Genomic DNA, 10,870 nt, shown 5'->3' with positions numbered 1-10,870 from the left:
CTCCCGGGGAAACCGAGGCACTAAGATGCAGCCCGGGCGGCAAACGAACCCGGGCGTCCCGCCCGCCGACCGTCACCCCCTCCTCTCCCGGATGAACCCCGCCCGGCCGGCCCCAGAGCTGATCCCACCGCGGGCGGGAAGCAGACAGGGTGAGGGTCGAGCGCCCAGACCCGCGGCGGGGAGGCCTCCGGTGCCATCCTCGGGGTGCCCGCTGCGCCGCAGTCCGACAGCTCCCGGCGGTCCGCCCTAGTAACGGGCGCCGAGACCGAGGCTGGCGGCAGTGGGGACGGGGGTCCCTGCCCGCCGCGCGGCCCCGGGGCCCGGCACGACCCCGCCGCCTGCCACCTCCAGCCCGCGTCCGAGCGCCCTCAGTGCCGCCGCCGGGTGGCAGCATCCGCCCGCGCCCGAGCTGCGCCCGCGCCTGCCACCGGCTGCGAGGACCCGGCCAGACCCTTCTGTTCCCCGCGCCCAGCTTCCAGGCCGTGAAATGGGGCTGGCTGCCCTGGAGCGGGGCTCTGGGGCGCCGGGGCCACCCAGGGGCGGAGTTATTGTTGCCATTTCACTTCTTCCTGTGCCTCGGTTCCCCCGTCTGTGCTGATCTCCAACGTCCCTTTTATCTGGGAACCCTCCCCATCCGGACACAGGGCTCGGCTGCACCGGAGGCCTCAGATCGAGGGGCCCAGGAACGGCCTGCACCGGGGTTGTTGAGAAGGTTCAGGGATTTGGAGGGATTAAGAAGAGATCAGGGGCAAAGGGTCGGGCGGGACTTCGGGTGGAGGGGAGGCAGGCTCTGAACTCGAGGTCTCTCCCCAGGCCTGGACAGGTGGGAGAGGGCGGCCGCATGCAACCCTGACACACACAGTCTGTCGTCCTGATGGCTGCAGTTCCTGCTGCTCCTCGAGGACTGAGATCTTCCCTGCCCCGTTCTCCTGCAGCACCAGAGCCATCCAGGGCTGAGAAAGCACAGAGCAGGTGGGGAGCCTTGCCTGGACAGGGATCTGACCGCTCTGACCGTGGGTACGGGTCCATGCCCCTGGGGACAGGCAAGGCTTGGCGCAGCAGGGTCTGCGGGACCCTGGTGCTCACTCGCCCGGGGCTGAATCAGGCTAGATGTGCTCTGGGCGTGCGAGGCGCCGAGTCAATCTGACTTCAAGCTCTCCTCGGGGAACCTGAACACGGCTGGGCGCTGCAGAGGAGGCCACAAAAACCGGGGTGCGGGGCAGGGAGCCTCCCCCAGTGTCCGGGAAGCCCCTCGATCTCCTTCCACAGGCCTCCATCACGGTGCTTGGCCACTGGGTTCTCCAGGAGGCCACACAAGCCATCTCCCTGCATGTGACTAGGCTAGTCTGTCTGTCATCTTTTAGGTCCCAAAGCTGGGCTAGCGCAGGTGGCAGCAGTGCTGGGATCTGGGGTTGTGGGAATCTCCCATCGAGTTTTACTGGAGTGGCAGCGAAGCCTGGACTAAGAGGATGGCCCCAGAGTACCTCATGCGGATAATTTTTGCGGGGCGGGGAAGTGCACTCGGAGAGGCGATGGCAGTGGGTAGTCTCTCCCTCCCCCAGCAGAAACTAGAAGCCAAGTGGCCACTGCGACGCGTACCGGTCTTTTCCCACCCCGACCTGTACCCCCACCCCTACCCCCGCGTGCGCAGAGGAGCGCAGGTGTCTCTCCTGAGCCGCACCCTCCCCGCACCTCCCCCCCACCGTCACCCAAGCCCTCTCCCCTCCCCCCCAACCAGTCCCCAGAGGGCAATCGGAAGGGAGCTGGCCTCGGGAGGGGGGCCCCCCCAGGGGTAGATTCGTTTGTGTGTCACGGGGGAGGGAGGAGAAAAGGGAGGGGAGAGCCAGGGAGAGAGGGAGAGAGCGCGGGGCGAGCGAGGAGGGCGGGCGGGAGGCGGATCCTCCTACCTGGGGCGCGCTCGCTCGCTCGCGGCTCGCTTGCCGGGGCCGCGAGTCACCTGGGGAGGCCGACAAGTGCGGACACATTGGCCGCCGCGGCGCTCGGCGAGGCGCGCACGGCCTCAGGCGGCTGCGCCCAGTGGAGGCTGCACCCGCCCGCCAGCCGCGCCCCGGCCCCTGGCCCGCGCTTGCAGGGGCCCACGGTCGCTCAACCCGGCTTCGAGGTTGCGGCACCCAGCCTGGGTCACTTCCCCGGGCGCACGCGGCGGCTTCGGCGGCGGCGGCGGCGGCGGCGGCATCCCGGGCTCACCATGGTGGCAGCGCGCGCCGAGTGCCCGCGCGTAGCCGGCCGCCCGAGCCGCAGCGCCGGTTGAGCGCGATCTGCCCGCAGCCCCCTGGCCCCTGCCGGGCCCGCGCGTCCCCTCCGGCCGCCGCTGTCTATGGCGCAGCCCCCCTCCCTGGATCATGCACAGAAACTTTCGCAAGTGGATTTTCTACGTGTTTCTCTGCTTTGGCGTCCTCTACGTGAAGCTCGGGTGAGTATCTCGTGGGCGGGGACGGCAGCCAGGGGCCAAGACCGCACGAAGGAGCTGCCTCCAGGGCGTCCCCGGGGACGCGGGGACCGGAGGGGGCCACGGCAGCTCTCGGGGCTCCGGGGCTGGCCCGTGTGTCAGACCCTCGCCCCAAGCCAGCAGAGACACAGCCGGACCCCCTGAGTTCCCGAGGGGCGCCGAGCCCAGGGTGGGAGGAGAGAGAGCTGGGCGCGCGGGCGGCCCGGCCGGGTTCGGGTAGCGGCGAGCGTGCCCGGCGCGTACTTTCACCTGTTTGGGCTCCAGGCCCCGGGGGTGGGACGCGCCTTCCCTCCCCCGGGCTGCGCTGGGCGCCGAGCCCGGGCCGAGCGCTCGCCGCCTGGAGGGTGCGCCGGGGCGGGGTCGGGGGGCGTCCAGCGCCTGGGGGGGCCGGGGGAGGGCGGGGGAGGCGCACCCGGCCGCGAGCGCGCAGGCCGGGGCACCCGCCGCGGCCCTTCGTCTCTATCCATCACCCAGACGTGTTGAAATTGCCTTGACAACTCGTCCGGCTGGCTCGGGATGGGCCGCGGGGCCGGCCGGGCCGCCTCGGGCTCGGTCCGGGGCCCGCGCCCCGCCCGCCCTGGGCCCTGGGCCCTGGGCCCGGCCCCCTCTCGCCGCGCTCCCCCTGGCGCGGCCCGGCGGGCGGGCGCCCGGCGAGCCTCGCTAGCTGCTCTCTGCGGTAGCTGCTCCGAGTCGTATTTCCACATTCCTGAACCCAGCCGAGTCCTTACCTGTTGAGCCGAGATCTCCTTTAGACAGAATCTGTCTCAGTCTCGCTCGAAGTGGGGGTGGAGAAGCGGCGGGAGGGAGAGGGGGTGCGGTGCACCTCGCCGGGGGCGTCCACGGCCCGGGGCCGGCCCTGCGATCCTCGAACCTGCGGGGGCCCGCGCCTGGCCGTGCCCTGCGCGCCTACTGTGCGCCGCCTGCTGCAGGGGATGGGGAAGGCGGTGAACAGAGCCGTGGGAGGGGCTGGTCCCGGCACCACTGGCGGGAGACGCAGCTTCCCCGGCGGAGAGGTGGAAGCAGGCGCTGGGGATGGTCTCTCCATCACCCTCCATCCCTTCTCTACTCCTCCATTTTACAGATGGAGAAACTGAGGCCCAGGGCCTGCAGAGACTAAAACCGGTGGCTTCAGAGGCAGGACTGGAAGCCCCCATCCTAGCCTCAGCCCTGCAGGTCTGGGCGGGCGTGTCTGCCGGTGTCCCTGTTTATCCTAGGTCTGTGGGTAGGCTGTGTCCCCCGGTGTTTGTTTACGGAGGTGGGGGGTGCGGGACTTGAGACTGCTGGGCTGGGGGTGGAGTGGACAGGCTGCTGTTTTCCTGCCGGTCCAGCAGTCCTGCAGCGACTCCCGCTGGGCCCCCCAATGTGATGGCAACCCTTAATGAGGCTCTGTTCCTGCAGCCTGATTCTCAGAGCTGAGGCCTTCCCCCCACCCCAGCACCTCTAGAGTTAGGAGCTTTTACGCTACCGGTTTCAAGATTCAGTGACAGAGCTGGGCTTCAGTTGGCTGTGGTCCCCCCACCGTGGGCCTCTCTTCCTAGTGTCCATTCTTCTCTAGCAGTCATCAGAAACCAGCGCCGCCGCCTCCTCCTCTTCCAGCGCATGGGTGGGAAGAGCTCTGGGAACCCCGAAGGTAGCAGAGGGAGCTGACTTGTCCAGCCCAGCTCCTGGGGCTGCATGCCCTTCCCAAGTCTCCTGGTCCCTTCTGTAAATGGGATTGCAGCTCTGGCCATCCTGAACAGGATGGTGGACAGTGTCTGAGAGAGGTCTGAGTGAGCGAGACCCCACCGGGTCTCCCTGTGAGCCCAGTCTGAGCCCCGGGCCCCTGTGTCAGCCTTCCGCTGGGAGCGGGTAAGAGCGAGGCAGTGGCTGAGTTTCCTTCTGTGTGGCCCTGGCTCTGCCCTCAGGCTCCATCCAGCACCCCCGGAGGGGAGACTTCTTCCCTGGTGTGCCAATTTAAACACACACACCCCACCTCCTGGATTTCCAAAATTCGGTCTGGCAACAACACCCTGTGGAATGACGACCAGGAAAGCCGAAGATCTCCCCGGGGGTCTGCTGAGGGAAGGAGAGCCAACCCCTCCCTCGAGGTTCACCCGTTTCTGCCAGGACTGGAGAGAAGGGCCCTGCTTTCTTTGAAAACCATGTTGGCTACACACAGTGGTAGAAGGGGAAAGCTGGGCCCAGGTGTGTCTGAAGAGGTTAAGTGACCTGGAAGCCCACTGCGTTAAGCAGGAGGTTTGCGAGTCTGGGATCATGGGCCGTCGGCTCTGTCCTCCTCACGCCTAGCCTGTGGCCTTGAGTGAGATTTTTAACCTCTCAGCCTCCCTTTCTCATCCAAAAAATGGGGTCACAACATCCCCTTCACTGCATGCTGCCCATGTTAGTGCTGGGGCCTTTGCCCTGGGGGCAGTGGAGATGTGTGCCAATGAGCACCTGGAGACACCAGGAGAGGCTTTCTGATTGTTAATGACTATGATGTCACTGACACCCCGTGACTCCTCCAGATAGTGTGTTCTGGGGCCTCTACATCCCAGGATTTGGGATTTTAAGAGTCATAAAGATCCGACCACAGATCAGAGGTTGCATGCATTGGTGGGAGATTCCGTGGTCACTCCCCTTCATGCTGCATGTGTTCAGTGTATGCAGGGGAGCCACCTGGGCACATGTGCCCCTAAACCTGGTGCAACTCACATTTGCAAGCCCTGGACTCCAGCACCATCAGAAATCGGAATGCAGCCTCCACAATCCCCTCGGCGTCAGAGCCCAGGAGCAGATGCGCCTGGGATTTTGAGCAATTTGAAATCCTGATGACTTCAGGAAGTCACAGTTCCTCACCCAGGGCCCTTTCTGGACTGAGCGGTCCTCAGCTCCAACCCTGGAGAAGGCCAAAGCAGAACTCGGAGGAGCCTGTCTGGAGTTTGGACACCCTCTGCTCACTGGAACTGGAGTCACTGAAGCTCCAGGACCTGAAGCTCCAGGACCAGCCCTGTCGAAAGCCTGTCCCTGCCTTTGGGGCCAAAAGCAGAGAGCCCTGGACTGGGAGGGATGGAGATGGGGGGTGGAGGGATGGAGGTGGGGGGTTGGAGGTGGGGGGACGGGGGTGGAGAGATGGAGGTTAAGGGACGGAGGTGAGGGGATGGGGTGGAGGGATGGAGGTGGGGGAATGGGGGTGGGGGATGGGGGTAGAGGGATGGAGGTGGGGGATGGAGGTGGGGGGACAGGGGTGAGGGGACAGAGGTGGGGGGACAGGGGTGGAGGGATGGAGGTGGGAGGACGGGGTAGGGGGACAGGCGTGGAGGGATGGAGGTGGAGGGATGGAGGTGGAGGGATGGAGGTGGGGGGACGGGGGTAGGGGGACGGGGGTAGAGGGCGGTGGAGGGATGGAGGTGGGAGGACGGGGTGGAGGGACAGAAGTGGAGGGATGGACGGGGCTGCTTCCTCCTGGGTGAGGAGCCTCCACACCAGGACTGGAGTTAGAAAAATCCTCTTCCTCAGGGCGACGGGCCAGACGGTCCAGCCCTCCCCTTCCTTGCCATCTTCCTTTGTGCCGTGGCTCAGATGTGGGGGGATGGTCCTGTGGCGCCAGGACTGGCTAACAACAGGAGGTGGGACACTAGACCTATGTTTCTGAGCTAAAAAAATAAAAAATAAAAATAAAACTAACTGGAAGAGGGAGGACGTCCTTGCAGGTCTACTCCTCTCCAAACCCATCTCCACCAAGCCCTCAAAGGAGAGCAGGAGCAGCGGGGTGGGGAAGCCTCTGTGCGAGCGCGGCACCAGCACCTGCCGGCAACGCCTTCCCACTGGCGGCCTCTCCAAAGAGGTGCCCAGGCAGGTCGTACAGGGTCAGCACCAGCGCACAGCTGGGCACAAGTGCGACCCGCAGCCGGCCTCACTAAACCCAGGGCGCACGGGGGCAGAGGCTCAGCACACTCGGTGCGTCTGTGCACACACACCTGCCCTCGCAGGCCTCCCACGATCCCGCAGGCACACACAGGCACGTGCATGCACACACGCGCAAACGTTGCGGAGCACGGCCCCCAAGAGGAGCAGAGCTCCCGCGCAGCTCCCCCGCGGAGCCGTCTCCAGGTGCACCTTCCCGAACGAGGCCAGAGCGGTGGGGCGCCCTAAAGGTGGGGGTGTGCGTGTCCCGGCCAAGGCAACTTGGGCAGGCCCCGGAGGCAGCTCCCACCGCACGCTCTGGTCAGCCTCCCTTTAAAAAAACCCGCCGGGGGGAGGAGGCGGATGTAGGGGCGGCCCATCCAATGGCAGCTGCGCGCCTCGGGAGACTTGGAGACGTGAGCCAGAGCGAGCGACAGAGTCGGTTCGCACCTACAGACGGACGGAGGTCCAGACCACCGCCAAGGCGCGCCCGCTGCCCCCGGCAGGGTCCCCGCCCCGCACTCCAGCCCCAGCTCCCGCCGCTGCCCTAGACCTAGCGCCATGCGCGGCCCTGGCGGCGGGGCGCGGGCGACAACTGCGCCCAGGCCCGCGAGACCCGGCCCCTAGCGCCTAGCGCTGCCGACCTGCATCGGGGAGCTCCGCGGGGGCCCCGGCCTCAGCTGGCCCAGGCGCCCTGCCCGCGGAGCCTGCCTAGCCCCGCCAGCCGCCTCGGCCCACCATGCTCCTACTGTCGCCGAGCAGCGCGCTCGTCTCCGTCTATTGCCCGCAGATCTTTCTCCTCCTGTCCAGCGGCAGCTACCTGTGAGTGCCGCGGGCGACGGGCGGGGTGGCCGGGTGGGCTCCCCCCGGGTCTCCCGCGCTGGAACAGGGCGGGCAGGGAACGGGGCAGCGAGGCCCTTCGGCGGGGCACCGGGTCACCGTCGCGCGCGGAAGCCGGGGGACTTTAGGTCGCCACGCCAGCCTAAGCCGCCGAGGTAGAGCACTTGGCGGGCAGCCACGGCGGTGAGAAGTCCTGGCTTTGGGGTCAGAGAATGGATGGTCCGAGAGCGGCTCGCCTGCTGGAATAGAGCAGGCTGTGCACGCCCAGCGCTAGGGCCCGGGGGCATGCGGGTGGCGCCGAGATTCCCTGCGCATCCCAATGGAGTCCCGGACCCCCGGGGGACCCCTCCCCATATTAACCCACGCGGCACGCAAGAACACGGCACATTTGGGAGAGCCAACGACACACCCGCTCCCTCGTCAAACACTGGCACGCACGTGCACGCTGCGTTCCACCGGACAGCGCCCGGACTGTACCCCTAAGTCGCTGCGGCTTCTCGCCACGCTGGGTGGCCTGATCCCTGCCCCTGCAGAGTCCTCACCTGGGAGCGAAGAGGACGCACATTGTGCAAGGGCGGTCGCATTTGCCCAGGTGTCTGGACCCAGGGAGAGCGCGGAGCGTGGGCGCGCGAGTGTGCCTCTGGCAGGGCAGAGCCCACTGGGCTCGGAGAAGCTCCGGGCAGGGCCGAGGCCGGCCCAGTGAGCAGTGAGCCCAGGGGGCGCGCAGCGGTGGCTTCGCCCAATTCCTAATGGGACGCATATGCTCTGGCCTCTGACTTAAAAAGAAGTTTGATTTATGGAACCGCCGTTTGGGGGAATTTAAGCTGGATGCTACTGATTAAACCTCAGAGCCTGCTCTCCCTCTCCGTCTCTTCCCTTCCCCCTCCCACTCCTTTACACGCGGGCCACGTCCGGGGTCGCCTGACGAGGCCAGAGGGGGCAGCCGCCGCCTTCCCGCTCCCAGCACCACCCCCTCCCCACCGTGCGCTCGCAGTCCTAATAAATCGCCGCGCCCCCACCCCCATTTAATAAAGACGCAGCCAATTTCTTCTCTAGCTCCTAGGAAATTACTATCCTACCAGTTTTCCTTCTATAAATAGTCGCGCATCTTGAAACAAAAGTTCGCAACCGCAGCCAGATGCTGCGAGGCCCGCGGTTTCCCGGGCTGTGGGACATAATTACAAGGTCCGGGCGCAGAGAGCGCTCCAGGCCCGGCGGGCAGCCCCGGCTGCGGAGGCATCGCCTGAGGGGGGCGGGGTAGCAGGGCGCATGCGGGTGGGGACCGCCTGCTCAGTGGGTACCCAGGCTAACAAAGTGCCAGGCCAGAGGGTCCTGTTTCTGGTGTCCTTCCAAGGAACTGGATCAACCAGGGGGCCTTCGAATTTCCGCCTCTGGCGGTTGCAGGCCAGAAAGCCTCCCCATACCCAGAATCCTGGCAATTCAGCCTTAAGCCTTGCTAGAGAATTGGCAGCTCGGACGCTTGGGAAATCTTTTTTGGAGCCGGCTGGCTGAGGTTCGGTGTTCGGGGAGAGGTGTCTGGGGTAGGAAACCAGGAGTCCCGCGGTGGAGGGAAGTGCGGGTTGGGGTAAGGGTCGGAGAGACAGAGGTGCGCAGGGGCCGCGGGAGACCGGTGGGAGTCGATGCCAAGGCAGCAGTGAGGGGCCTCCGGGGCAAGGCGGTGCCCAGTGTACCTCTGAAGACCCCAGGTTTACCTCGGGGCTTGGGGCTGGCCCCTCATGTGGGCCTGCAGTAACTACACCCGCCAGGCTCGCTCCTGGAGTGTGCCCCGCCAGCTGTGTTGGCAGAAATTCTCCGAAGGAAGCAGCTTTTCCAGACATCCCTGGGCCAGTGCTGGGGTCCGGCCTGGGTCGTGGGGGACAGGAAGGCAGACTGCATCCCTGCCTTGCCGTCAGCAGCTCCTGCCCCCCGGGGAGGAAAACGCTGACGCCAGCCTTGCCCAAGCAGAGACGAACCAAGACACGTTCCCCGGAGGGAGGGGGGCGGGTCTTGGGTTTCCCCTGTCCTGTTTGGGTGGGTGCAAGGCTGACCATAGGTGGGCGTAGGATGGGCCTTTGGGATATGAAGATTTTTGAGCTAGGAGGGGGCGCTGGGTGGGGGCTTCATTCTGCTCCAGAGAACTTTCAGGAACTTTCCATGTCCCATTGCTGGGATCCCAGACACTGGCCGACAGCTGATCCTGCCCCTTTCATCTGAGCTGCTCCCTTAGCTCCCTGTGGTCCGTGCACACCGAATCCCAGACGCATGCCTGGGCCCCTGCGGCTGATCGGGTTGGACGGGTGTGTTGGCCTGGAAGCGCCCTGCGACCCGCTACATGCTGACTTGCAGCCGTGCTAGGCGGCTCTGGCCCGCACTCTGGGCAGAGCTCTGCTGTCAGGGCAGGAGCTCCCAGGGCTGGGAGGTGGGGCCGGGGGGTGGGTGGTTAGTCAGCGCCCAAGGGAGGGCAGGTGGGGGACCACAGGCCAAGAGGAAGGTTTGCGGTGCTGGGTCAGCTGGAATGGGGGCCTGGCTGAGGCCTTGACTAGGACCAGGCTGAGCTGTCCCAGGCAGGTCTCTTCCCGTCGCAGCCTTCCTCTCCCAGATGCGGGGGTTGGCTCTGACGACCCCCCCAGGTCTTCCGGTAGGAGCCTCTCATGGTGACTGCCCGCTCCAGGGAGCCAAGTGAGTCATGGGTGACGGGGCGGTTACTCACCGACCACCTGGCTGTGGCAGGGTTGGGGGGGGGGCGCTTACCACTGCCCTGCCAGGCCAGGCCTCTTCCCGGCTCTCCCGCTGTGGCTTTGTCGGTGATGCCAGCCACAGTCCCAGAAGCGCTGTGGCCATGACCCTTGGGGGGGAGGAGCTGAACCAGGCCCGCTCCCGTGGCACCGTGGCCCGTGTGGGGACAGGACTGCCCCATGGCTCAGGCGTGTTCAGGTGGCCCTTGGGGAGGGGCAGCTCCCAGCCTGGAGGGTCCGCGTCCATCCAGGTCTGGGAGGGGCTCTGCTGTGTGCCCTCAGCCGGTCCATGGGCCTCTCTGGGCCTCAGTCTCCTCAAGGGTCACTTGGGATGGTGATTCCCACCCCAAGGCTCAGACCAGGCCACGTGTAGTTGGAGCTTGAAAGTGCAGAACAATTTCATAGAGGGTGTGCACGTGGGGTCAGAGCTGGGCAATCTGATGAGATCTCAACTGGGGACCTCCACTGGAGGGGGACAAATGGAGCCTCTCTAATCACAGGAAACTCCCCAAAACTCATCGCCATGTGGCCGAGACTCACCCACCATTGGCTAAAGGGGAGAATGTGCATCCGGGACCACCTGGGTGCGGTGGGAGGCCTGGAGGTCCCGGGGTGGTGCTGGCTGCACAGCTGTGTGCTGAGACCTGCAGGATAATGCGCCGTTTTCTACCACGGTTTCCCTTGAGTCTTTGTGAGGCCAAGGGGCATGATAATGACTCAGATCTGGGTCCTCATCCCGACTCCACAGGCCCCTCACTGCCTGGCTGTGTCCCCAGGCTCAGCTCTTCCCTCTCCAGTGCGGATCATGGGGGCACAAACCTTACCGGGTGGCCGTGGGAAGCTCTCACGTGATGCCTGGTGTAGTCAGCGCTCAGGAGACCGGCGATTCTCAGCTATCAGGAACAGGGAGGCTGGCCACAGGCAGCACAAAGGGAGGCCCAGC

General features: G+C 65.8%; 1 protein-coding gene across 2 annotated transcripts in view; it reads left to right on the top strand.

Moving 5' to 3' along the window:
• The first annotated feature begins 1,869 nt into the window (after positions 1–1,869).
• The window catches only part of WNT7B (Wnt family member 7B), a 43,311-nt gene continuing 34,310 nt past the window's right edge, over positions 1,870–10,870 (top strand). The window contains exon 1 of one of the 2 annotated variants that reach the window (XM_039463183.2): positions 1,870–2,434. In XM_039463183.2, coding sequence (XP_039319117.1) covers positions 2,364–2,434 — 71 coding nt within the window. In that variant the 5' untranslated portion in view covers positions 1,870–2,363. Of the gene's footprint in view, positions 2,435–6,755; positions 7,175–10,870 lie in introns of those variants that run through there. The other variant, XM_039463182.2, reaches the window with a different exon arrangement.

This window comes from Saimiri boliviensis, chromosome 21 (genome assembly GCF_048565385.1).
Source record: "Saimiri boliviensis isolate mSaiBol1 chromosome 21, mSaiBol1.pri, whole genome shotgun sequence".
NCBI classification, from domain to species: Eukaryota; Metazoa; Chordata; class Mammalia; order Primates; family Cebidae; genus Saimiri; species Saimiri boliviensis.
The sequence above is the reverse complement of the archived record's forward strand: the minus strand, read 5'-3'. Positions and strand labels throughout refer to the sequence as shown.